Source organism: Propithecus coquereli, unplaced genomic scaffold, assembly GCF_000956105.1.
Source record: "Propithecus coquereli isolate 6110/MARCELLA unplaced genomic scaffold, Pcoq_1.0 Scaffold378, whole genome shotgun sequence".
Taxonomy (NCBI): Eukaryota; Metazoa; Chordata; class Mammalia; order Primates; family Indriidae; genus Propithecus; species Propithecus coquereli.
The window spans coordinates 1,743,311-1,767,740 of NW_012149485.1; the positions used below are offsets into that span (position 1 = coordinate 1,743,311).

Sequence of the window (24,430 nt, forward strand, 5' to 3'; positions counted from 1 at the left end):
TTGAGACAGGGTCTTTGCTGTCACCTAGGCTGGAATGCAGTAATGTAATCATAGCTCACTGCAACCTCAAATTCCTGGGCTCAAGTGATCCTCCTTTCTCAGCCTCCCAAGCAGCTGCGACTACAGGTGGGCACCACCACGCTCAATTATTATTATTATTATTTTTTAGAGATAGGGGTCTCACTGTGTTGTCCAGCCTGGTCCTGGACTCACATGATCTTCCCACCTCAACCTCCTGAGTAGCTGGAATTATAGGCTTATAGGTACAAGCCACTAAACCCAGCTTTCCTGAGATGTTTATCTTTTGAAGGCTTTATCTTTGAAGACTCTTTAAAATTAGAACCTATCCTGTAATTTCTATACTACAAAATTATTTTCTCTGGCCTACTTTTAATTGAGTAGTAATTTTGAAGTCTGGGCCTACTGTGATGCTTCTGTGATAATCCTTTTGATCAATGGCATAAGATCTCTACAAAGATCCATTAGGCTTAATCTAATGGACATTAGTGAACATATCCCTAAATGACACTAGTTTATTTCCTTTAAGTAGCACTTCCAAAATAACAAATTCAGGGCAATTCAATATTCAGCAATAGCTAGACTTATGAGCCATTACTGAAATTTCTGCTGACTATATCAATTTTTTCATGGACTCTCCCAAATACCTATACTCTCACAGAACTGTTTACATGGAGTTTGCTACTAAATTCTTATATGTTAGCTTTATTATTTAAGGTATTCTTATTCTCAAGAATTACTATTCCACAGGAAGTTGACTTGGTCACTTAAACAGCCATTTGAATAAATGAAAAATTAAGGTAATTCTCAGGTGCTTTTTCTCCTTGATTTAAAAATGTTGTGGGGAGAAGTAAAATAGTGGCCTTTGAAAACATATGCTGACACAAGATATATTGAATTTCATGGTTTAAAAAAAAAATCACAAATAATGAACCTGGCATTTCACTTATTAAATGCATCTAAAAGGTTCTGGGCATCTTTAATAGAAAATCCATAAACTATTAAATGGCTGAGAAATTAGTCACATCAATAGACTTCCTTCATTTCTGAGCCCATCTTCTCTACTGCTGGAAGTTCTTTCGGCAACAACCATCTTGCCTTAAACTTATTCTCAGAAAACAAGGAACCAGATATACATTTGGCTTACTTAGCCCAAACCTAAATATGGAGACACCTTTTATTTTACAGTGACTGCTTCATAATTAGAAGAGATCAGTATGGGCTATGCAGTTCAGGTAGGTAAAGACTCAGCAACTCTACAGTTACATGCTACAATTCACTGTGTAAATGTCAGAAAGAATTAAAAAGTTAACAGGGAATATCGGTGAAGGACTGGTTTTTGTTCTTAAAATATAGGAAAATGTCAAAATACCCACAGAGCTGCTAAATTTGTTCTCCACAACAGCACTTATAACAACAAAGATAGTCCCTAATAATGCTGAAGTCCCTAATAACGGTGATTGCTTTAACATCTCTTGTTGGAGCTTATCTAGATGTATCGCAGTAATGATAATGAACTGAGTTCTTAAGTTCCTTGAATGCACAGAAACAAAAATGTTAATTTCAAAGGCCCAGAGGGGAAATAATGGCCTGGTAGAGATGCATCCCTACTCCAAATCTGATGGGGCGGGTAGAAGGGAGATGTAAAGAAGAACATTTACTATACATCTCACAAAAATTCTCCAGTACAGTACACATAAAGATGAAGGTGGCAAGGAGATAAGTAAGTGGAACTAAAAACTTAAGACAACAAATTTAAAATACCTACCAAAAAGAAATAAAACTTAAATTGCCTATCCCTTGGAGTTTCTTTCTTTACTAAAAGTTAGAGATGTAAATGACAGATACAGATAGAGATGCTTGACATACAAGAGATACCGGCAACATCACTTCTCTCCCAGTTCAAAAAATAAATATTATCATCTTTCTTAAATGCACAGAATAAAAATCATGTTCAACAATATCTGTTTACTGTTAAATCATTTTAGCAAACTATTAGACATTTCCTGTAATACCAAAATATCATTAATATCTAACAGATACTTCACCATAAGCTTTTCCACACCTAATCAAGCCTTGCCCACCGTGCCATCCTCCCCCCATTTTTCATCCCCCTCCACAGTGCCTAGTCCTATGCTATCAGCACCACACACACTGCCTGCACCTAGATAGATGCATGGTGGGGAGGGCGGGGGTTGGCAAAATGCTAATTATTCCAAGCCCACAACCTCTATTTTAGATTTCCTATTGCAGCTATTGGCCTGGAGCCACGGGGATAGAAAGCTGCTGCTCAAACTTCAGATTTACAAGGCATGGAAACAGGGAGAAAGGCTTGTTCCAAATATTATTACTCGACGTTTAAACACAATCTGAAGCTTCCTTTAAACACAATACCTCATTCACTTCTTAAGGGCCAGTTTGGAACTTCTCCCATCCTAAACTCTACCTTAAGAAGCCGAATTCTCAACTATTTGCCCAAGTGCTCTTATTCTGCAAAGTTAGTGGTTTCAAAATAATTAAGGGACAGTCAGATAATCTAAACCACTGAACATAGAAAATTCACTCAACTGACTCACCTTCAAATGCAATGAATCAACTATTACTATTCTTTCAAGAGGGTCATTTTTTTTTTAACCTCTGGGTCCCCGTCAAATACTCATTTCAAACATATTCATAGCCTCATTCAAAGTAACTACATTTAAATCCATTTTCCCAAGTAAACCTAGAACTTTATTGGAGTTCAACAGTTTCATATGGGAAGGATGGAATCCCTCACAAAACACACTTCTGGGGAAACAACTTCGGGTTTAAAGAAAATTAGTTTTATTTTGCACCAAAAATATGGCAAAAGTTGTTAAAGATCCATGATGTACATGTGCATTCACACCCAACAAATATGAAATGACATGATTTCAGCATAATTTCAAGTCTCCTATTAATAAAATGATATACATCCAGAAAGTACAACAGAATCATTTCCCATATCGTTTGCAGCAGAGGACAACTGTTAATACAATAATACAACGCAAAGTTTTTTCTAACATAGTTACAGACTCAAAAAGCAGACAACTTTTGCACCTCCCCATCCCCACACACACTGAAAACAAGCAAGCAAACAAAAAACCTCAAAGCCTAATTTTGGAATATAAACTTTAAGTCGTGTTATTTAAGAACCCCTGGCACTCATACAAACGGGTATTAATTCATTACAACCCAGAGCAAAGTAATGAATCTCTTTCAAGCTCTCTGAATTCCCCATCTTTATGCTGACAGCAAAGAAAAAAGTCAGACTCAATTCTTTTTGCTGCTATTGGTTAAAATGAGATTTGGGCACTGACCCTAGGTTCCTACTTTCCATTTTACTCTATCTACTTAACCAATGAAAAGTAGGAGTTCATGATGCTTAGCAATATTATCTAGTTTTCACCTTTTAAACCATGAGGTATTTCTGATTCCTTTAGTAACTCCTAGATTTTCTTGTTTTACCAGGAACATTTGAGCCCAGAATTTGTTTGTGAGATCTGATATGCTGGTAATCTTTAAAAAAAAAAAAAAATGTTGACAAGTAACTGTTTCATGTCAAAAATGTAGTATAAAGATTCTAGCAGCTCACTAATTTTAATAAGGTGCCTCAAGGAATCCGGATGCAGTGTAAGAAAAGACAACCCTGGAACCCAATGCTTAAGTATTTCCTGATTGAGTTTGAAGATGCTCCAGATTTCATTTGAAGGTGTCATCAGTTTTTGGTTTTAAAAATGTGATGGGAATTTTCAGATAGCCATATCGTCAGTCTTTTCACTGCCCACCCCAACCCATACCCAACAGCACAGAAGTGTAACTATCTGTTAGCACCAGAAATAATTCATATTTAATTCCCCTTCTCCAACTTGAATCCATTAAGCTAACCACAATCAACACAAGATAATGTCAAACTATGATTCCATACATTTCTTAGAATAAACACTGATGGAGTCAAGTTTTTTACCTCACTATACAGGAAGAGTGGGGGAGAAGAGCCTCCTAACTCTAGAGTAGATAGGCGAAAACTTCAAGTCCTTGAAACAGCAAAAGAAGCACGAACACCCCAACCTGATATTACCATTATCAATTCTAAAGACAGCTAGGCAGCCTGTACATTACGTTAATGACTCAGCCCCACTATAGTTAGTGCTACCAACACTTAGAAAGGAAGTCTTTTCACCTAGGTAAAAGAAAGGTTATGGTTTCTGCCCCTGAAATTCCTAACTCACTGTCAATAATTTAAACATAAATACATTTTCACAAATGATAGATTTTCCTAGCAGTTAACTATGGGCCACAATGTTCTAAATTACATACAAATAGCTACAATGTTAAATATTGCAAAGAATGAGCTCCAAAGGGGGGAAAAAAAGCTTTTACATCTTAGGGGATAAGGGCGGGCAAAATGAGATGTTTGATTTTAATATATGAATTTGTACTGTTAATCTGTAAGATGGGTTAGGCCTGCTTAAAATCATGCTTAAGCAAACTCCTCTTAATGCAAAGATCAATAATGACATGTCTGAGCATAATTAAACATTGATTTTTATTTTTAATAAAATGTCTTTCATAGTTACATAAATCAATCATTAGTTAACAGTGTATTACTTGATAGAGCAAGCATAGTTACTAACACCACATCTTCTAGAGACAATATTCACAAAGATCATTAGTCCAGTGTCAGACGCTTATGGTAGCAGGAGACAGTTAAAGTGCTTTTTCTCTTGAAGAAGGTTTAGATAAAAAGCAAATGGCAAACTATCAAATCCTTCCTTTCCTCTCTCTTTTTCAGCTCTGTAAGAAAGTAGAGATGTGCGGCTTTTAATTTCTTCATGCTAGTATCATAGTAATCACTACTGCATTGTGGCTAACTAAGCGCAAGGGCTTTGGAGTGCCCAACTCACTGCCCTTGGGCAAGCTAGTAAATATATCGAAGTTTCAGTTTCCTCATCTATAAAATGGAGATAACAGTACCTAACTCATAAGGGTCTTTCCAAGAATTAAATTAAATTAGATGAGCCATGGCAAGAGCACAGATTCATGCCTGGCAGACAGACAGTAAATATTCAATAAATATTAGCTATTATTGCTAATAATAAAGGGTGAACCAACATACTCTGAAACCAACATACTCTGAAAGGTGAACCAACATACTCTGAAAACCAACATAGGCAGTTTACTTCAGCCTCTATAAAAATGGCAATAACGGCCAATAATCTACCCAGCCCACAATCATTCACATATGCAATCATTCCTTTGTATAATTTACATGAAAGCCATTGAAGTTAACTTTCTCATGAGAAAGGGCTAAACTTTGTTCCATCACTAAATATATAACCTACTCAGCCCAGCCTGAACCCCAAAAGAACACTTTTTGTATTAAGATCCTACCTTCCTCTAAAGAGGTCAAAAGGACTACTTCTTACATCCTCACCTGCTACATCCTGTATTTGTCCCCATATCCCAGAGAAACATATGTATACTCTGTGATTTTCTAAACTGTAGTGGCCTCACCTCTCTCTTTAAAGACCTGACAGGTTGGTGAAACATACTTAAACACTCCAATCCCTGACAATTCTCTGCACCTAGCCTTGTACGACACCCAGCTCAGAAGTCACCTCCTCTGAGAAATTTCCCCACCCCCTGACAAAATTAACTTGTCTATACTCCCAAAGCATTTTGGGTATACATATGCCCCAGCATCTACCTTATAATTAACTAATTATGTCTCCCTCAATAGACTGAACTGTGAGCAAGACGAGTGTTATGATTGCAGGTTCAGCTCTAGCACTAAGCACAGTGCTTGGCACATACTAGGCGCTCAAGAAATGCCATAATTTTAACCAGATTCTCTCCTGCCTGAGTACCATCTTTTACTGGATGCCCCACTTCAAAATGTGAACATAAGGCTGCTCTCAGTAGAGCAGGCTAACACGATGGACTGCTGATTACAACATCAGAAAACCTACTCATCAGCTTCTCCCATTGGAGAGATTCCCGGAACCCAAACTCAATTGAGCAGTATTATGTACCATCAGAATCAGTGGGAATTCCCAGCATAGTACAGAGGGTAACTTCTCCCTCAACAGGATTGTTGGAAAGCCTGCAAGGGTAAGCTTTTCATTGGGGGAATATTCCCTGAGTAACTGAAGTGGAAATACTCAAGGAATAAATGCCTTGATTTGGCTGAAAAGGGTTCAAAAACAGAAAGATGTGGGAAAAGCAATCTAGCTTTTAATTCCTGAAAAACAGTGGCTTCTGAAAAAGAATGAACAGGAAGCAGGGGTGGGTGCTGGTCATTCTTTGTTTCAATAAATAGTATCTTCTTTTCTTCCCTACAGCCCAAAAGAAAGCGACAACAACACCAGGTCCAGGATAAGATGCTCAACAACCTTTCCTCCTGACAAGTACACTAACCTGCGTTTCTAAAAAAACACTTGCCTTGGGAACCTAAGCACAATGAAAAGTTCTAGTCACTAATACTTTAATTTTTAAGTAATCTAACGTTTACATCGCGTGACCCATAGAGAACTTGCAAACTTTTGGAAAGGAGGTACTACTACCACCTTTGCAAACAACACAACTTAGGAAAAACAACCTGGAAATAGGAAGAACTCCACAAAGGGTGGCTTTACTTTTAGAGCCATAATTCCTATCTTAAACATCATACCACCCCCACCCCAAAATCAACAGTTGCCTAAGGAAATCTTTCATTCTGGAAGCAGAAAAGGAAACAAACATGAAGCAGAATGGGAATAACCCCCAAAATAAAGTTCTATTGGGAAAAAAACAATAATAATTCAGTCTCCCCGTCTTTCCTCTCTGGTGAGGTCTGCGATTTATATGGCTTTGCTCTGCAAAAAGCTCTTTCTGGGCAGCTCAAGGAAGGAGCTGAGGGAGGAGAGAAAGAGACACAGGCACAGAAAGGAGAGGAGAGAGAAAAAGAAAATGGCGCAGAGACTAAGTCCCGACCGTCGACAAGGCGACTTTCCCGGGAGGAATCCCGGCCCGGAAAGGCCGCCCGAGGCCCGGTGGCGGGCGACACGGGGTCTCAGTTGCCCCCTCTTGGGACGGTCGCGATCTGGGGGAGCTGGGGTCCCCGGAAAGGGGGCCCAGAGGCGGCCCGATGGGAACAATGGGGCCGGTAAGCGAGGAGCCGGGACTTAGTCTCTGGGACGCCATGTCTGTCCTCTGCCCGGCACCGGCCCGGCGCGGGGGAGGCGGCTGGCGGCTGGGGGGCCCGGGGTGGGGGCTGGGGGCACACTCACCATTCAACCGAAAATCCGCCTCGATCTGGAAAAAGAAAAAGAGGGAATATGAAACAACAGGCAAATTAACCCCCGGGCGGGGAGCGCGCGCGGCCAGGGGCCTGGCCCACCCTGCGCCCCCAGGGATGAGGGGTCCGGGAACGGCCCCAGAGGGCAGCCACCCCCCAAACTGTAACTTCGCAGCTTTCGCCTGAGGCCTAGTGGGCCGATACCCTCCGGCGGGCGGCCCCTCGCTATGGTCTCTGGCCTGTCAAAGAGGCAGGGCCGTGACCGGGGCCTGCGCCGGGAGTCGCGGGAGGGCCGGGTCCCAGGGGGCCGGCGGGGTCAGGCCGGGCCGTACCTGGGAATCGTTGTGGAGATGGTCCCCACTCATGTCGGCCGGAGCGGCAAGCGCGGCGGGCGGCGAGACGGCGCGGGGGAGACGCAGACGGGCGGACGGGGCTCCGGAGACTCGCGGAGGCGCGAGTAAGCGGCGGCGGCGGGCCGAGGAGTCCTGGAACGGCTGAGGTGGCGACAGTGGCGGGGACGCTGCCTGACTGCCGGGCGGACGACGAGAACAGACCCCAGCAGTTGTATAACAGGCTAAGTTCGCATTTGGGCTCACTGCGCCTGCGCGGCCGCTTTTAAACCGGACGTCTCCGACGTCAGCGCTCGCGAAAAGAGGCCGAGGGTTGCGGCCCGCCCCCTCGTGCTTCCACAGGCGGACCCCTGCTTTGCCTCGCAAGCCCCGCCCCCGGCCCGCGCGCGAGGCTGTGATTTGCATAAGGAGCCGACTCCTCCCACAGCCTCCCACCCGCAGCAACCTCCCTTTCCTTTCCCTGAGCCTTTTCTCGGAACCCCGAACCCCTCTGCCTGACAGTGCGCAGGCGCCGTCCGGACGCCGCCTCCACACCCGGGCTGGCCACGCGGCCACGTGGTGGGCCTTTAAAGGCCACGGCGGGACCCAGCGGAGCAAGGGCAGGGCTGATGTCCCACAGCCGCGTCTCCTCGAAGCTGCAAATGCCGTGGCGCCCGGGACCCCAGAGCTCTCACCAGCGCCTCCTCACTTGTGAGCCCGGCCCTGAGGTCGCTCAGCGGGAGGAGCACCCTCCCAGCCTTTGTCCAGGCCCTGCAACTTAGACGTTATTCCATGCCCACTTCTTAAAATTTTTTTAGTTTTTCAACGAAGTGTTCAGTTTAGCCCCAGTTTTCAGCTGTGTACATGTAGCTGTGGGTCCCAAGGGCCTGGGTTCACGGGTTCATTGTGCAGATACTCACTGAGCACCCACTATGAGCCAGAAATTACCCTGAGGGAAGCGGTGATGCAAGAGACCAAAGGGAACTGGACCTCCCGGTAAACCGGCCTAGTACTACACACGGCTCATCCCTGGCACGCTATTGAAGTGGGGGAGAAGACCTGCCATTTATGGAGCATCTACTGTGTATCCCGCTCTGAATGCTCACAATTGCTCGGTGAAGTCACCTGTTTTACAAAAGTCAAACTGTCTCAAAGATAAGTGACCCACAACCACCTACCTGACATCTACACTCGTATGCCTCACAAGCTTCTCCAGGGCCGAACGCATCTCCATTCACCTAGAAAAGCTCCACCCTGACATCTTCCTCTACCTCATTTCTCATTAGCCCAGCTGATTGCATCTCCTCAATCCATCTACTTCTCTCCCCTGCCTGTTAGTCTGCATTACCTTTTGCTTGGATTAATACAATGTGCTCCTACCGGGGTCCCTGCTTCCACGCTGGCCCACTGCCAAAATGCCCTCCAACAGTTGCAAAATGATCCTTTTCAACACGCTAACCATTATCTCCTTTGTGAATTTTACCACATCTATGACCACTTCCACTATTATTATATAATACTTTAATTGAGCCCCTTTCTGTTTACCGTCATCCTAAGTAATAATATCCATGAAATCATTCAAAAATAAACACTAAAAAAGTTCATCCGTGGACCATCATCTTTATCACATATAGTGGTAAACACTTTGGGGTTAATTATTGTGAATGCTTCAAGATCAACCTAAACATTGCTTTCTCAAAGTGATCCCCCCACATACTCCCCCACCAGCTTTCACTAGTAGGTCAAGTACCTCTCATAGCCCTTCTCCTTTGTAACACTTATCACAATTGTTATTAAGTCACTAATGGGGTAATTAGTGGTTTAATATCTATCTCCCTATAGAATGCAAGATCTGTGAGAGTGGGGACCTTGCCTAGCACTGGATTCCCAGCACCCAGCCAGGCCCTCCTATAGAAGAGGTACACAGTAAGTGAGTGAGTGAAAGCAGTGTAATGTAGGTTAGGAGCACACAACCTAGGTTTGAATTCCGCTTTGCTGTTTATTGGCTGTGTGACCTCAGGCAAGTTGCTTAACTTCTCCAAGTGTCAGTTTCCTCATTCGGAGAATGGTGATAATTGCGGGTATTTAATAGACTGTCAAAAAAAATAATTGTTTAAGGGCACACAGCTACTAAGTGGTGAGTCTTGGATTCAAACTCAAGTCTACTTGACTCCAAAGCTATGCTGTTTCTCTAAAACAAGTGGCCAGAGCCAGTTTGCCTTGGTCTTGGTGTCTCTCCTCATAGTCTTCCCATCTCAGAATCAATTCCAGCCAGCAGGGGAGGCATCTGGCTCCCCGCTGCTTGCTGCAGTTAGGTCAGGATAATTTGAGGACTGCCTTCAGGAATAACGGTGCCTCCTGCCACTACTCCACTCCCAATCCCCAGTGGCCAGGGAGAATCTGCATTTGCTTTCTAGGTCCCTCTGAGAAAGACCAGGTAGGCATGAAAACAGAGCACGGACTTCTAGAATGGCAGACCAAGAGTGGTCCCTGTACAGAGACATGCAGGTATCCAGGCAGTCTTGTCACAGGCCTAACTTCTCTGCCAGCATGAGTGGCTGTGCTTGGAGGTTGACTGGCTTACCCAAGCCCACATGGCCACTTTCTGACTCCTGCCACTTCAAGCCAGTGTCCTCACAATATGGTCCTAGTACTTGAGAAGATTATAGGTAATGCATGCACAAACTTTTAAATTTTAGTAGATATATATCTATTTCAATATGTATGAGAAAAAATATTTAACCACTATATCAAATTCATAGTTTTCAGGATACAACTGTTCAGGATGAGGCTTAAAAAAAAACGGTGGTTGATTGATTACATTAAAATATCCAAAAATAGCACAGAGGGGACACATAAGACAAATTCTACAGGGCAAATAAATGAGGTTTGGGAAATGCTGCTTTAAATCAAGACTGCTCACTCATGGACCCTCCCAACTCCCATAAGAATAACTAACAGATGAAAGCTGATGGTGTAGGCCTGTCTCCAAAGTATGCATTGTGAAAGGTGGACAGATTTATAGATATTCCACAAAAAGAAGAGCTCCACGCACAAGTACATACATTATTATGTTTTAAAGTTCAACAGGTCTTTTCCCAGAGAACTTCTCAGAGTCTTCCAATATACAAATATGTATGTGTCTCTTGAAAAGAGGGACATGGTGTGCAATGTCTCCAGAATGTGTGTAAGCCCGGAAACCCTTTTTTCCAGACGACTTCTTGAGACTTGGGCTTTTTGGGGGAGGGGTGAGAGCAGAGCACTGTTACTAGAGGTACTGCAATGGGTCGATGCGTAGAATGGACAGGACAAGCTCCTATTCCATCTCCCTGCTCCCAAAATCCATTTACTATATTGCCTTCGGATAGAGGACACATCAGATATTAAACTGATAAGAACAGATACCACACATGATCTTAGCCAAAAGGCCTAGAAGTGATGAGACTTGGGCTTTTTGAAATGACTGGACCTTGACACTCTTGGGTTGCTCAGGATGTAGTTCCTATTCATTTGCTTCTGACTCTGTTGGGCTTATTCTTATCAACCTGGCTCAACTCTTGTCTCCTGGAACTGCCCGTAGGGTCGTCTGAACAACTGCTGCTTTTCAGGGACATGTCCATCTGTATGCTTTCCGCAGACTGCAAGGTTATGGAGAAACAAGGTACACAAATGCCCAAATGTGCTGCTGTCCCTCTGGCTACAGTTGTTTGGACAAGGATGGACACTTGACCCAAGGTGAGCCACTCAGATTAACTTCTTTGAGCCTCTAGAATTGAGAGGAAGAGAGTGGTTTGGTCTCTCTTCTTGTGGATAGATCTGTAGTATGTAGATTAGGGAGCTGCTGCTGGTGGTGCTTGCTGTCAGGAAGGCCAGAGAAAGTGAGAGAGTAGGGTGGGGGAGGGGAAAAGAAGGAGGCGGGGTAGGGGGAGGAGAAGAGATAAAAGATAGAAGACTGATGAAGTTCAAGACCCTGGTTCCTTTCTCCTGAAGCCTGGTTACATTCCTGTTCTGGTGCTTTCAAATAGTTACAGATTAGGTTAGGAACCTTTCTTTTTAATTCTGAGGAAGGAATTGAAAGAACAATAAGAATTCAAAGAAGGGCCCAGCATGATGTCTCACACCTATAATCCTAGCACTCTGGGAGGCTGAGGCAGGAGTATTACTTGAGCTCAGGAGTTCAGGACCAGCCTGAGCAAAATCCCCTCTCTACTAAAATAGAAACAATTAGCCGGGCATGGTGGCGCATGCCTGTAGTACCAGCTACTTGGGAGGCTGAGGCAGGAGGATCGCTTGAGCCCAGGAGTGTCAGGTTGCAGTGGGCTATGACAATGCCACTGAACTCTAGCTGGGGTGACAGAGCAAGACTCTATTTCCAAAAAAAAGTCTCCCCCGCTTTTGCTTAATTGCACGCTGATGGCTTGGTCCTAGTCTACACTCGATTCCTGGGCACTTGCCAGACCTCTGTTATCCTTTTGGCCCCGCCTCTGGGATCTTCATGTCATGGCACCTGAGCACCCCTCCGACATTTTGACCCTTTGATGCTGGCACATTCTTGACTTTGCCAATTCTTTGGCAATGGTGTCTTGTAGCAGCTCTCCTTGCCCATATCTAAGGGTCTGCTGCCCGTTCAAGATTTGGACACTCTCAGAAAAGAACCTGCTTGGTGCTCCAGAAAGGAGATTCAGGCTAGTGATCTGAGTAACAACCAGAAAGGTTGACATTTGTGGAATAAAAAGGACAGAACCAACAGGAAGGGTGGCAACCCTTGAATTATGGAATGAGAGGCAGTCTGGCAACAAAGATGTAGGATCCTGGCCATGTGGCTCAGGGCAAGGAAGGGAGTCCGCTTTCATGTGTGTCTATTGTCTTCCTGCCAGAAGACATCCCTTCTTTGATGAGGACAATTATTCATTCAACCAGCATTCCCTGAGGAATGAAGGTATAATAGGTACTGTGAGGTAGATGGGTCCTAATCTACGCCTTAGGGATATAAATATCAATAAGTCCTAATCCTCATTGTGAAGGCGTTCCTAGTCTGATAAAGAGACAGACATATTCCCCACCATTACTCTAAGGTACAAGGAATAACAGGAGAAGAGGTGGCCAGCCACCAGTTGCTATGGGAACTCCAGAGTAGGGGAGCACATTCAACTCACCAGTGGCCGGCGGGTGGGGGGCATATTAGGAAAGGTTTCCAGTTGGATGCCGTTCTTCAAAGGTGAGGAGGGGCTGGCCTGTAGAAGGGTAGGAAAGATATTGCAGGAAGAGAAGCAATATGTGCAAGGCCATAGGTGTGGTCAGGATGGAGCAGAGGGCAAATGTGAAGATGTGCCAGAGAATGAGGCTGGGAAGGGAGCGAGGCCCTCCCAGTGACAGTGGTGCTGCCACAGGGAGAGCTATGACAGGCTTTTGGATAGGTACCAGAACAACCATGGGCAGTAGAGTGGGGACATTTGGCGGAGCTGACTCTGGAGACAGGCGGATTAGCTCAGAGCCCCTGGAGCCCACTGCACGTGTTTCAGAAGCATCGTTAACCATTGCAGGTCATATGGAATGACTGTGAAAATGCACGCTGTGAAGGGCACAGCAGGATTTGGGGCTGTGTCCAGGGTACAGCCCAAGGAGAAGTCATGAAGCAGCTGAAGCTCCCTCTCATGGTGTATGCTGCTGGGACGTCCTGCTGCTGCTCAAATCCAGCTGCCTTCAGCTGGAGAACCAGTGGGCAGTGGGAGGCAGAGAGGCAGAAACCAGGGCTCCAGGGAATACCAGCAGATTCTAGGAGTGAGAGAAACCCCAAGACAATTCAGCCTGACTCCCCAAGAAAATAGAACAGAAGTGGCTGCCTCACTCAATAAACAGCAGATGACTGCTTAGCCAAGGCCCAGTTTTGAACGATCTACCTCCCAACAACCCCTCCAAGCCCTCAATTCCATCCCCTCACCTCCCCAGAGCATGGCTTGCTCAACCATCTTCTCTCCCTCCTGCATGGCAACTTCTCCCCTTTCCCACTTTCCTTCCTTGACCTTGTTAAAAAATAATATCTCACTTAACTGGTTACTACCCATGTGCTCTGCCTGGTGCTAAGTGCTTCACATACACTATCTCATTTAATCATTGCAGTAACCATATGAAACAGGTACTACTAGTTTCACGATTTTATAGACAAGGATGCTGAGGCTTAGGAAAGTTAACTTGCCCCAAGTCACACAGCTATTGAGTGGTGGGGCTATGATTTGAACCCAAGCAGTCTGACCATGGAGCCCAGTCTCTGGACCTCTATTCTGCCTTCCACATTGTCCTTAGGTCACTTGTTCCCCTCACCCTTGTTTGAAATATTTGGAAAGGACGGTGCATACTTGCTGGGGTTTTTTTGCTTTATTTCCCATTCCTTAAAGACTGTTCATCCGGCTTCTGTTCTCAGGGACTGCCTAGTTCCTAAATAGAGTAGCCCGATTCTCCTCCACCTTCCTGCAGCACTCAGTGGTGTAGATGAGCACATTCTTTAGGTCCTGTGCAATTGGACCCATGACCATCAATTCTCCTGGGATTCCTCCTGCTTCTCCAAATGCCATTTATCTGCATCCTCCTCTTCTCTAAGCACAATTTAAGTATTCCCAAAGGTTCCATCATCAATGTTCTCTTCTCTGCACACACTCTCCTCTTAGCTTTATGGATTCTATATTGACTTCTATAGGTAGCCTCTCAATTGCATGTCTCTAGCCTTGACTTCTTTTTAGAGCTACAGACATATTTATCCTTAGGCCTATTGCTTATGTCCACTTAATGACACCCACAGCCCCCTGGTCCTAGTTCAACTTTCCTTTAAACCTGCCCTTCCCTTCTAGGGCCCCTGCTTAGTGGATAGCTCTACCTTTCCCAGTCATTCAAGCTCAGAAACTTGGAGCCTCTTGGGTTAACCCTGGATCCTGCCTTGCACATCCCATTAGTGGCTACTGTCTCTGTGGAATCTGCCCAGGACCTGCCTCTATAATTATCTATCCCTCTTCACTGGGCTCTCATTGCATCCGACCCCTTTACCAGCTTCTCTGCATCACACACACACACACACACACACACATACACACACACAGACACACACACACCCCAACTGTGATGCCTGGTACTAGAAATTCAGCTGTGAACTTGAAAGACAAGGTCCCTCCTCTCCAGGACCTCAGACCTGGTGGGTGAGATGACAAGGCAACAAGGAAGTGTCACTTACTGTGGGAAAGTACAATGTGTTTGCTGCAGGAGCCCTTTAGCAGAGCTGCCATCCAGAATTGAGAGTCAGGCTGTGTTCCCAGTAGAAATGACAACTTAAGCTTAGGCCCGAAAATGGAAACAGAAGTCAGTCAGGTAAAGGTTTGGGAGGATAGAGAAGGCAAGTGAGGGAAACGAGCACTAGAGGCCAAGAGAACGGATGGCAAAGGTTTGGAAGCTGGGGAGAGTATCATTTATTTGGGGAACTACTGGTGGTGCAGTGTGGCCAAGGGGTAGAGGGTGAAGAGGAGTAGTGAGAGATACAGCTAGAGGAGCAAGCAAGGCCCAGCTCATGCAGGGTCTCTTGAACTAAGTTAAGGAGTTTGCAATTTATCCTCAGAGCACTGGAGAGTCACTGTGAATTTTAAACAATGGTGGAATATAATTAATATGCATTTTAGAAAATATTACCCACAACATAGAAAATGGATTTGGAGTAGTCAAGACCCGAGGGTGGTTAGGCCACAGTTAAGAAAGTTGTTGTTACTATCTGGGCCAAGTGATGATGATGATGGCTCTGATCAGCCAAAAAGCCATGAGCCTGGAGAGAAGTGTATGTGTTTGGGGGATATTCGTGACATAGGGTTGATGTATCAGTGATTGATTGTTTGTATCAGGGAAAGGGAGCAGCAAGGAATCAAGGATGAAGATGAAAGAGCATTCACAGAGGGAACACTTGGGATGACCTGGTTTGGAGGGAAGGTGATGAGTTCAGCTCTGTACATGTTGAGTGTGAAGTGTCTGTGGGTTAGCTGAGTCCAGATGTCTAGTAGGCAGTTAGATCCATGGGCTTAGAGCTCGGGAGAGGAACTAGAAGTTGTCAGCATCAAGGTGGTACCTGAAGTAATTAGATTAGATGAAATCATTTGGGAAGGCCTGGAAGGACAGCCTTATTTTAGGGATGGGCCTGAGTTAGGAAGTGAGTAGAAAGTGAAGACGTAGAGACAGCAAGTTTAGACAAGTTGTTGAAGAGGTTTAGCTATAATCAGGAGGAGGAACATAACGCAGTAACTGGAGTAGCCTGGGCTTAAGAGAGGGCTTTTGTTTGCTTGTTTAATGATGGACAAGACACACTCATATATAATAAGAGGGTCTGCTGATTTCTAGTTCAGGGCCTTTGGGATCATCCCAACCCCATTGACAACATGCTAGCACAGTTGATGTGTCAGGAATTCTGGGTCAGATAAGGAGGAGGTCAGATAAGGTTCCTTCAGAGGAGACACCTTCTTTGCCTCTAAGCTGCTTCCAACCTCACTTCCAGGGGCCTGGGCCCTTTGCCACTGAGGATTGACTCAGAGAACTAGTTTTTCTGGATGGCTTATCCTGGCCCCTGAGGATATTCTTCTTCCCAAGAGCAGAGCCCAGGCCTGCAGGGTCTGTCTTTACCTTTCCAGGATCAGCGGTGGGTGCCAGGAAAGGGGCCTGGAGGAGGAGCTGGACAAAGACCTCAGGACCCAGCAAGGTGGATGTGCTTTATCAGATTCTGCAAGGCATTGAAGTGCCAGTAACACTCCCTGATGCCTGTTTGGTGCTAGGCCCTGCTGGTAGGTGTGTGATGAATTCAGCACAGCCTTCACCTGGAGCAGGCCATTGTCCAGTAGAGGAAATAGACGAACAAACCATCAATTCCAATACAGTGTTCTGGGACCTGGTGGGAGAGCTCTCAGGGCTGGGAAGCCAGGAAGACTCTTCCATGGGAGCCCAGCCTCAAGGGTTTGATGGGAGAAAGATGATGCTGAAGACTTCAAATCCTCCCACTGACCCAGAACTTGGCTCTCCTCCTGTTTTGGGGGAAATGGCAACACAATCTATCTTAGTTTAATTTACTTTATTTATTTATTTTTTTTTTTTGAGGCAGGATCTTGCTCTGTTGACCTGGGAAGAGTGCAGTGGTACGATCATAGCCTCTGCAGCCTCAAACTCTTGGGTTCAAGCATTCCTTCTGCCTCAGCCTCCCAAAGTGTTGGGATTACAGGCGTGAGCCACCACACCCAGCCACAATCTATTTTAAATGATTTTTTTCTTCTGGGGACTTTTCCCTTCCTGGTGAGCATTTGTGTTCAGAAGTGGGAGACAGAACATAGGGAAAATATTTGCATAAATCCTTATGGAATGTTCAAGTTTATCCTGGGAACCTCCAAATTGAAAGCATATGAGATTAATAAAATCCCATACTCTCTTGTGGCTTTAAATACCAATCATATACTGAGAAGTCCCAAGTTTACATCTATAGTCAGGACCTTGCCTCCAGGCCTCAGACATGTATATTCAGCTGCCTACCCAACACCCCCTCTTGGATTTCCAACAGCCTTCTTAAACATTGTGTGCCTCTATCTTTCCTGCCTCTATCTTTCCTCCCTCTATGTTTCCTCCCAAACCTGTTTCTCCTTTGGTCTTCCCCATCATAGTTAAAGGCTCAGACCAAGACCTTGAGTTATCCTTGACTCTTCCTTTTGCCTGCCTCCCCTCTGTATCCAGTTTCTCAGAAAATCCCATTGACACCATGCTCAAAAATCCAGACATTAAACATTTCTCACTACTCCCTTTGCTTCCACTTTAGCCCAACTCTCCATCATCTCCACTTGGTTTAATGCAGGAGCCTCCTAACTGGTACCCCTGCTTTGTGCTTGTCACCCTGTAGTATGTACTCAGAACAAGTGATTCTTTAAAACAGAGCGATCCTTTTAAGATGTGAGATCCTGTCACTCTTCTGCTCAGCACTCTCCAGTGGCTCCCATCTCATTCAGCGTAAAGTCAAAGTCTCGCAATGGCCTGCAAGGCCCTGCCCTACCTACTCCCCTCCGAGGCCTCCCTTGACCTCATCTGCTGGTGCTGTCTACCTTGATCATCTCTTTCCAGCCCCCCTGGTCACTGTAAAATGCCTGTCACTCACCCTGCGGCCTCAGCCTTTGCATTTGTGGATCTTTCTACCTGTCACGTCCTTTCCCCAGGTATCTCCATGGCCTAGTCCCTCTCCCCTTTCAGATCCTTGCTAACATAGCTCCCTTTGAGTAAGACTTGTCCTGACTACTCTATTTAAAATTACAACCTCCTACCCTCCTTTCATCCCTGCTTTATTTGTTTCCAAGGTACATGTCACCATTTAGCCTGCTAAATATTTTACTTATTCATCATTTGTTTTCCCCCTACTAGGATGTAATTTTGATGAAGGCAGTAATTCTCATCTGTTTATTTTAATGCTAAATTTCTACCATCCACAGAAGTGCCTGGCACATATAGGGTGCTCAGTGAACATTTGTTGAATACATGAATTAATTATGGGCTACAATGAGCTCCTAACATGTGTCAAGCGGGGGCCAGGAGACTCCTAGTAATGAAGGACATGATTCCCATTTTGCAGACAAGGAGACTGAGGTTTGAAGTATAAGTGCTCTTCTTCTCTGTTTCCAGAGCAACCTGTGCATGGCACCAGTCTGAGCACATGTCATACTGCACCATCATTGTCCATTTCTCCAACTAGATGTAAGACTTTTGAGCTCGGAGACCATCTGTTATTTATGGTTTTGTCTCCAGCATCTGGTAGAAAGCTGGGCCCATAGTATGTGCTTAAGAAATATTTGTTGCATGAATGAATGAATGAATGAAATGGCCAAATCAGAGTACAAACCCACCACTGTCTAATAGCAAAGTCTCTGTCCACCCTACTCCATCCGTGGTGTTCCTAAAACAGTTACAGAGCCAACAGTTAAGTCCCTCTCCCTGGCAGATTGCCTTCTTGCAAATCCTCACCCATAGAGTCAGAAGTATTTCAGACAGAAGAACTATACACTGGCTGACAGCTCTTTCCCACCACACCAGAAAGCATTTCTCTACTCCATCCTTCCAGAGCTCCCCAGACACACAGCCAAGGTCTCTCTAATTCCCTCCCTTCTGATCTGCAGTGTGCCTCCACAGTTTCCCTGATCCTCAGCTGCTGGGTCCATCTGCCTGCCTGCCCATCCATCCACTCACCCAGCCTCCCCCCGACAGCCTCTGTGAGCCTTATCTGGGCCGCATGGTAGCTAGGCTAAGCCCCATTCCACGCCCACTGTGAGTGGGCTTGCTACTCTAAGTCTTCTTCCTGTGAACACTCTCTTTGCTTCTGTTTCTGTTCTGCATGCTGTCTGCAGCCCCCAGCTCCACGTCTTAGGTGCATGGAGGTGGCTCATGCCATCCATGGATGATTGTGGGCATCCTGTCTTATCTGTCTCCTTCTCTTGGCTCTTCATTTCTCTAGATAGGTAATTCCTAAAAGAGAGAGAGAGAAAGAGTGTGTGTGTGTGTGTGTGTGTGTGTGTGTGTGTGTGTGTGTGTGTGAGATGGACTCCCCTGAGAAGCTGATGGGGGACTATGGCCCTCTCCCTCCAAAAAATACATATACACTTAAACACAGCATTTTGCATAGACGTTCAGGTGCACCTAGATTCAGAAACTTTCCTCTGGGTGATCTCTTGTTCCCTTCTCCCTTCCCCTCTAGATTTCTGGTTGTTGTTGGCTCCCAAATTAGTCTACCTGGTCTCCTTTCAGAAGGAAGCAGAACCTTCTTCCTACTGTATTATCGATACCATTATTATTAACAGCAACAACAAGATTTGTACAACGTTTTTCACGCATCAACTGATTTTACTCTCTCAACAACCCCAAGAGGAAGGAACTATTATTGTCCCACTTTTACAGATGAGAGAACTGCTTGGTAACGTGTTTTGCCAACATCACAAAGTTCTAAGCCCAGGGTTTCTTTCTTTCTTTCTTTTTTTCTTTTGAGAAAGAGTCTTGCTTTGTCACCCAGATTGAGTGCAGTGGTGCAATCATAGCTCACTGCAACCTCAACCTCCTGGGCTCAGGTGATCCTCCCGTTTCAGCCTCCTGAATAGCTGGGACTACAGATGCGCACCACCACACTCGGCTAATTCTTCTAATTTTTTGTAGAGACAGGGTCTACTATGTTGTCCAGGCTGGTCCGGGACTCCTTCAAGCTCACCTCAGCCTCCCAAAGTACTGGGATTATAGGCACGAGCCACTGTGCCTGGCCAGCCCAGGGCTGTTTTCCTCTGCATCATGGATGGTGTGCTGTCTATTATTAACTGCTATTTTTTTGACCTCCCCCAATCTTCACCACCTGAAACCCATCTTCCTCACCACCACCCCCATGTCTCTGAAGCTCCCTCTTTCTCCCCCACATACTCTCAAAACTGACCACAGATGGCTTCTTTGTAGTTGCTTGAGCACATGTGAGCTATGCAGGGGTTTCGTTTCCCCTTCCATTCTCAGCCCAGCTGTGCCAGCCTCTGTGATCCCTGCTAGTCCTACATGGGGCACTCCAGTCCCTGCTCACAGCAGGCCTTGGTACTTCTGGCACTGCCACATCTGAAATCCAGGTGTGAGAAGAAAGGGTCACTTAATTGAACAACTACTTTGTGCCAGGCCCTGAACTTGGCATGGAGACACAGAGCCCAACCTTTAAAGGCCTCTGCTTCTAGGCACTTCCAGGTATCTTATGGATGGGTACCTGGAGGCTCTAAGATGATGGATCTCATTCCATCTGCTGTCTGTCTGGATGGCCAGGGGCCTCTCTATTGCATGGCTAATGTTTAGCTGCCCTTGGAGCCAGCACAAGTGCAGCTCAGACACTACATGAGAAAAACACCTGGCTGATGGTTCATTTCTTCCTCCCTAGCTCATCACAGACCTGCCTGATAGTTTTGGTTAGGTTAATCACAGTCACACTTTTTTTCTTATTGTGAGAAGTAATATATCATCACGAAAGCAATTTCTAAAACTTTTTATCAAAATGTAATATACATACAGAAAAGTGCACATATCAAAAATGTGAAGCTTGATGAATTTTCACAAACTGTAACCTGCACCAAATAAGAAATAGAAGATTATCCAAACCCCCAAATCCCCCATATTTCCTTCCTGTCATTCCCCCACGGGTAACTGCTATCCTGATGACTTTTAACAGCACAGATCGGTCTCGCCTGGTTTTTGTCCCACAAAAGCAATTTTATAAGAAACAGACCGCCGGGCGCGGTGGCTCATGACTGTAATCCTAGCTCTCTGGGAGGCCGAGGCGGGCGGATTGCTTAAGCTCAGGAGTTCGAAACCAGTCTGAGCAAGAGCGAGACCCCGTCTCTACTAAAATTAGAAAGAAATTAATTGGACAACTAAAAATATATATAAAAAATTAGCTGAGCATGGTGGCGAATGCCTGAAGTCCCAGCTACTCGGGAGGCTGAGGCAGGAGGATCGCTTGAGCCCAGGAGTTTGAGGTTGCTGTGAGCTAGGCTGACGCCACGGCACTCTAGCCCGGGCAACACAGTGAGACTCTGTCTCAAAAAAAAAAAAAAAAAAAAAAAACAGACCATCCTCTTGTCTTCCACCCAGACACACATTTTGATTGATTGATTCAATTAGTCATTGACTAGATTTTGACTGTATATGAAATGGATGAAGAATCCTCTGAACTGAACCAAGAACCTACAGCCTCAGAGAGGTTTTGGCTGTAAACATCCTCCATCGTAGTTTCCAGAATCCCAAAGTGTGTCCTTGATAAAGGGCCCAGAACATGTCTGACTAATTCCTCTGACACTCAAATTCTCTGCCCACTGTGGCTTTTTTCTTCTTTCTTTGTAAGTTCTGGAAAAGGGAAATGAGAGGCTCTGGAGTAGAGCCGCTGAACTCCAGCCTTGATCCCTTCTTGATCACTAGTGATGGAGAAATCACCATCTCACAAGGCCACCTATTGCATTTTCCAGACAGATCTGGCAATTTATAACACACACACACACACGCAAACTCTTCTTGTTTGAGCTCAATTGTGCTGCAATTTTTGCTCCCTGATTCTAGTCCTGACCTACGTGGCCCCCCAGAGTTAGTCAATTAGTCAATTCAGTAATCAGGTTTCAGATGCTGAGGCACTTGAGGTGGGCTTCCCGAACCTCAAGTTCTTCTGTGGGGGTCGTGCGTTCTACTGAGTTTAAGGATGTGGCTAAAACAACGTTTGCCAAAGAACACTGGACACTAATCCCCAGAAATGCTTTATGAAAATAGAGCTCTGAGCTCAAATAAGTTGGGGAAATGCTACATGCTCTCTGGTCTGTATCACATCTCACATTACCACAGAGAAGACTCCAGAGGTCCTGAAGCGTAAAGATTCTGTTTCACTCTGTCAGTGTTTTCAAGATGTTTTTGACTTAGAATCCTTTTTTCCAAAGAGTGCCTATGAATAGTCCTCAGAATTTTTTTTTTTTTTTGAGACAGAGGCTTGGTGCCGTGGCGTTGTCAGCTTAGCTCACAGTAACCTCAAACTCCTGGGCTCAAGTGATCCTCCTGCCTCAGCCTCCTGAGTAGCTGGGACTGCAGGCATGCGCTACCATACCTGGCTAATTTTTTTCCATTTTTAGTTGCCCAGCTAATTTCTTTCTATTTTCAGTAGAGACAGGGTCTCGCTCTTGCTCAGGCTGTTCTCGAACTCCTGACCTCAAATGATTCTCCCCCCTCTGCCTCCCAGAGTGCTAGGATTACAGGCGTGAGCCACCGTGCCTGGTCTAGTCCTCAGAATTGATGTCCCAGTTAGCTTTAAGCATCCTCTAAAACCGTACTGTCTAATCTGGTAGCCACTAGCACATGGGACTATTGAGCACTTGAAATGTGGTTAGTTCAAACTGAGATGTGCTGTGAGTGTAAAATACACACCAGATTTCAAAGTCTTTGTACAAAAATAAAATATTAATCATTTTTATATTGATTGTATGTTAAAACACTATTTTTGAAATATTGAGTTAAAATACATTATTAAAATAAATTAAAAAAAATTTTCATCTATTTACAGTTTCTTTTTAAAATGTGGCTACTAGAAAATTCATAATCACACATGCAGCGTGCTTTGTATTTCCATTGGAGAGTTTGTGCTGCCGGAGAAGGCTTTGCTGGCCTGATGGGGCATGTGAGAGGGAGGGGGTGGGTCGCCCAGTGCAGGAAGTACAGGGGGACTGTGGAATTCATGGGAAGGGCGGCTTGTGAAGCTTAAGAGGGGGAGGTCAGGAAGTGGTGACTAAGCCGAGCCCTGAAAGATGAGACGAGTTAGCCAGGCAAAGGCAGAGAAAACAGCACGTGCCAAGGCCTTGAAGTGAAAGAGGAATTGTGAGCATTCTGGAATGTCCAAGGCTTGTGGAGCAGAGGGTAGGTAGTGACCCAACGTGACAGCAGAGAGAGCAGCAACAGCCAAGACTTTTGGGGCCTGGTAAGCCCGTGTAAGGGGTTTAGCCTCAAGGGAATTGAAAAGCCACTGAAGTGTTTTCAGTTGTTTGAGACTAGGCAGATTTACATTTTAGAAAGATCACCTTGACATTTGGGTGGGGCATGGATGGTGAGGGCTAAACTGGAGGCAGGACGGCCTTTTCAGAAGCTGCTGGAGTCATCTAGGAGTGAGATGATGAATGTCTAGACTATGCTTCCCACTTTGGCATCAAGGAAAGTCAATGTCTGGGAAATAGAGGTGGGACCACTGGTCCAGGCTACTGCTTGGAGACAGGAATGGGGAGAGAGCGAAGTCAAGGTTGATACCTGGGTTTCTGAGTAGTGCAGCTATGATGGGAAACCAGAAGTCTGTGGGAGGGAGAGATGACGAGCTCATTCACGCTGACTTTGAGAAGCACGTGGGGTATACAAATGGGGATGCCCAAGAGGAAGTGGATAACCAGGTCTGGGGCTCAGAAGAAAGTTAGGGGCTGGAGGTAGAGTTAGGCAGGAAACATCTCCCCCATAAGCTTCAGGTTCCTCATCTGCAAAATGGGGACGTAATTTATTTTCAGAGTTAGTGTGATGACTAGAGGATGTAACGTGTTGGATGTGCCTGGCATTGCGCAGACACACAGTAGCTGCTCAGGAAATGTTGATTCTTTCCTTGAGAGGCTTGATCACCCTCGTTTCCCACATGGCCAAACCAACCAAGGTCTTTGAAGCTACTACTTCCTCCTCCATTGCCCACGGGACCCACATCTGTGCATCCAGTGCAGGGCTGGGGAGATGTTTCTGGCAGCAGTTGTAGGAAGGAGGGAGTGAAAGCAGCTCCCCCTGCCTGGGTAGTCCTAGAGCAGGAAGAGGGTGAGCGATGGGTACATGCAGCAGAGAGGACTCTGGCCTGGGAGGCAGGAGGACAGGCTGCTTACCCCAACTCTACCACCAGCACAGTCAGTCAACCTCACTCTGTCCTAAGCCTCAGTTTCTCCATTAGTTCAAGGAGGGGTCTTCCCACTGGGCCCTTCCCTGTTTCTTTCCCCGCCTGCTTCTCTCTTGTCTTCTCTTGACCCACAGAAGACAGACATCACTTCCTTGAAGACTTGGCTCATGTTGGAGCCTCCTGGCGGCTCCTTCCCGGGGCAGAGGGCCAGAATCCTGACAAGATTAAGAGGAGGTTTTGGACCTGGGCCAGCCTAGGAAAACAGGAAAGATGACGAACCAAACTTCCCTCCTCCTGGGAGTTGTTTATTCCAATGTTCCTTTAGCTGAGTTTTCTGGATAC

At 45.4% G+C, this 24,430-nt stretch overlaps 1 protein-coding gene across 1 annotated transcript in view; it reads right to left on the reverse strand.

Moving 5' to 3' along the window:
- The window catches only part of TOP1 (topoisomerase (DNA) I), a 103,245-nt gene extending 95,343 nt beyond the window's left edge, over positions 1-7,902 (reverse strand). The window contains exons 1-2 of the mRNA XM_012652064.1: positions 7,648-7,902; positions 7,308-7,332 (exon numbers count right to left, since the gene is read on the reverse strand). Of these exons, the coding sequence (XP_012507518.1) occupies positions 7,308-7,332; positions 7,648-7,680 (58 nt within the window). The 5' untranslated portion in view covers positions 7,681-7,902. The remainder of the gene's footprint in view (positions 1-7,307; positions 7,333-7,647) is intronic.
- Positions 7,903-24,430: the final 16,528 nt, after the last annotated feature.